Here is a 3,154-nt window from a genome sequence, read left to right on the forward strand (position 1 = left end):
CCCGGGACAGTCCCGGTATTTTCTTTTTTTCCGGCCGTCCCGACTTTTTGGCAAAAGTGTCCCGGTTATTCCCGTATTTCACTCGAAGCCTACTTGAATTTTTATTCTTTATTGAAGTCAAAGATTTAAATTATTTTTCAACTCAAATTATTTTATAATAATTACAACTATATATGGGAATATTAATCTCGCACATTTGCCTTGGTAAACTTTTTTTTTCGTCGAATGCATTTTAATCCTCTGCAATTTGTAGTAATGCATTATTTCCCGCCATTGCGATTTTTCTGTAATTTCAACAATATTTGGCAACTTTGTTTTGTTTAGGCGTAGTTTTTGGCGATAATTGGCAGTGTCCCGTATTTTCCCGTATTTGGAATCCCGATGTCCCGTATTTCTCTCGAGGAAATATGGTCAGCCTATCCGTAACACAACTTGTACAAAAAGGAAAAGTCAGCCCTCTTCTGGAACGTTTGATGAAAGGAAATTCATCGGAATAAGTATCTTTAAAATTGATTAAATATGTTTTTGCTTATCATTATTCATGCTTTGTTATATCGCACGTACGTAACTTCAACAAAAGAAATTTTGACCACATGTGCATCACCATAATCTTCAATTATTATCCAGGACTATTGGCTGCTAAGCCATTTCCCTGCACGATAAGACAAACAACTTTCTTGTTACCATCAGAGGGTATGTAAAACTTCCTTAAAAAGGGAATTTCCCCATTTACGACGTGTGACGTCATTTCGAAAGGGAAAAAAAAGAGGCTTCATGCCCCACAAGAAATTCCTTAGGGATTGTTTTCATAAGCGGGGATTTTTTTAATGAAGTAGGGAATTTTTAGGGACAATTAGGGATTTTTGTGATTTTCGTAAAAATTCGGGAGATTTAAGAACATTTCGGGAGATCGAGCGATGAAGATAAAATTCGGGAGACTTGGTAGCTATGCTGTAAGTGTTAGTGACTAATATGAAATCTTTATTTCTCCACACCTTAATTTTTCTTCTCAGCTCTCCAAACCACCTGTCATGGCCCCTTTCTCCATTTTCTTCCGTGGCCTCCTTGAAGTATCCCAGTACCACAAGGGGGCCATATGGCCCCCGGTTGAGAACCACTGTGCTAGAATATCGTCAAACTGTAGCTCGCTTGTTGCTTCATAGATGGCAGCACAGGTTCAAATATTCTGGGCTACTTTCGAGGAGGATTTTGGCAGGAAATTTTTTAAGGACATCTGTTTAAGAGTGATCCGTCTTGTAATGAGCGGAGCTGAATGTTTACAATCTGTGGCACGTGTATGTTAGAGACATCTGAAGATCATGGAAACGAATGAACTGAGCGAATTTCTCCAAACATTCCGCGTAGATGCTCGTCACCCATGCGTCACCGAACGCTATTTCAAACCGGAACTCGTCCCCGATCGTTGCCAGTGCGTGTTGAGACACTCCAACAAACTGTGCGTCATCGCCGTCTCCAATCGACACCCGATCATCACCGACGGGAAGACCGTCGTCTCCGTCGATTTCGAATGTTCGGACAAAATCAACCGCCTCAAGAACAAAGTGTCCGGCCGGTTCAAGAGGGGCGGGCAGAAACTCAAAGCCTCGTCGCTCCTGTGTTCGGTCCGGTGCTCGGACGGATCCAAGTTCGAACTCGCGAGTTGCGTCGACGGGACTCTGGTCGAAGTGAACGAGAGGCTCGTCGCCGAACCGAATCTACTCGCCGAGAAACCTTGGTCGGACGGTTACGTCGCCGTCATTCTGCCACCGTTTCAGAGAACGAAGAACAGGAACGGGTGTCCCGTTCCGAAATCCCAAGCTGTACCGACGATCCCCGGGGAGTGCGCGGGATCCTCCTCCAGAGATACAGCTGATGCGGCTGAGCTTGGCGACGAGGAGAAGTCTTTGGGACAGTCACAGCCCGAATCATCTCGACATGGAATGACATAGATGTGTGTTATCACCATTATTATGAACTTGAGTATTCTCAACCTCGGACATGATTGTATCCATGGCCCCCCACATCCTGGAGCAGGGCCCCTAGCTGGGATCTTTTGCGGGGCTCCCTTCCAGACTTTTCACGGGCTCCTTCTATAGTTAATTTATAGCGGGAAAATACAAAAAAATTATAACTGTCTTGGGCCCTGCCAGCCCCGCCTTTGTGGGGGGGCCCATGATTGTATCCATTTATTTATATTTTCAATTAAAGTGTAATTTCATTGGTACCTATAATTCTGAGTGCTTTCGTATCATTGGCTACCTACACAGTGATGGTAACCTGGTCAGGCAAAATTTCCCTTTCGACAAAATTTATCCCCCATCATTGTGTAAAAATGCACTGCCATCTATCGATGGAAATATACATAGTCAAATGTTTTATGCTGGAAAAAGTATTTGTGGGAGTCTCCCACAAATTTCCATCATTACCATGAATTCCTTGAATTGCAGCTGACAAATATTTGACCAAGAGATGGCAGCATTGTCTAGTTCAGTGATGGGCCAACTTTTTTAGAAGTGAGACCAAAAAGAAAATTTTGACAGGTTACTTGACCCTTGCAATGCACCTTGTCCATATTCCTTCACGAAATTTATACTGAATCGGTACATGCTGTAATGTGTGCTCTTGGTTATATGCAGTAGCATCTGGGCCATGGGTGCTCGAGTATCCACAGAAATTTGAAGAACAGGTCGGAGCCAGGGTTTAAGCTGGATAAAAAATTCCTTTTGCGAATATGGGGAGGAAAGTTTTAGCAAAATGCTACAATACTAATGTAATGATTAATGGTTGGATGTCTACTCGTTCCGTACCTTCTGTATGCATTTTTGCAAAAATGGCTACCACTTCTTTTGCATTCTAAGATTTTCTTTTGCATTTTGCGAAAAATGCGACCGCATCTAGACCCTGGTCGGAGCAACCACAGAAATTTGTAGAACAGGTTCGAGCACCCAGAAAATCGATTAAGAAATCAAAATTTCCTACATTAAACCAGAGACTAACACGACATGTTCAAAGCATTTCTGTCACCTGTGGCTGTATGTGTGGTCCTAATATATTTATATCGTCAGAATTGCACTTGTTTTGTGTTCTTGCTGGTGCTGCCATCTAACTCCCATGTTTTTAAATAAATATGGCAAACGTGCTTGAATTTTCATGT

The 3,154-nt window shown here is 42.6% G+C and overlaps 1 protein-coding gene across 1 annotated transcript; it reads left to right on the forward strand.

Annotated features, from left to right (window-relative positions):
- The first annotated feature begins 1,028 nt into the window (after window positions 1-1,028).
- On the forward strand, window positions 1,029-2,231 carry LOC149066204 (protein Abitram). The gene has a single exon (XM_089253224.1). It carries the CDS (start codon window positions 1,320-1,322, stop codon window positions 1,947-1,949), a length of 630 nt encoding a protein of 209 aa, XP_089109350.1. The 5' UTR covers window positions 1,029-1,319; the 3' UTR covers window positions 1,950-2,231.
- The last annotated feature ends 923 nt before the right edge of the window (window positions 2,232-3,154 follow it).

Source organism: Pholcus phalangioides, unplaced genomic scaffold (assembly GCF_987345545.1).
Source record: "Pholcus phalangioides strain wild (caught in Gottingen) unplaced genomic scaffold, Ppha-v1.0 ptg000032l_1, whole genome shotgun sequence".
Classification (NCBI taxonomy): Eukaryota; Metazoa; Arthropoda; class Arachnida; order Araneae; family Pholcidae; genus Pholcus; species Pholcus phalangioides.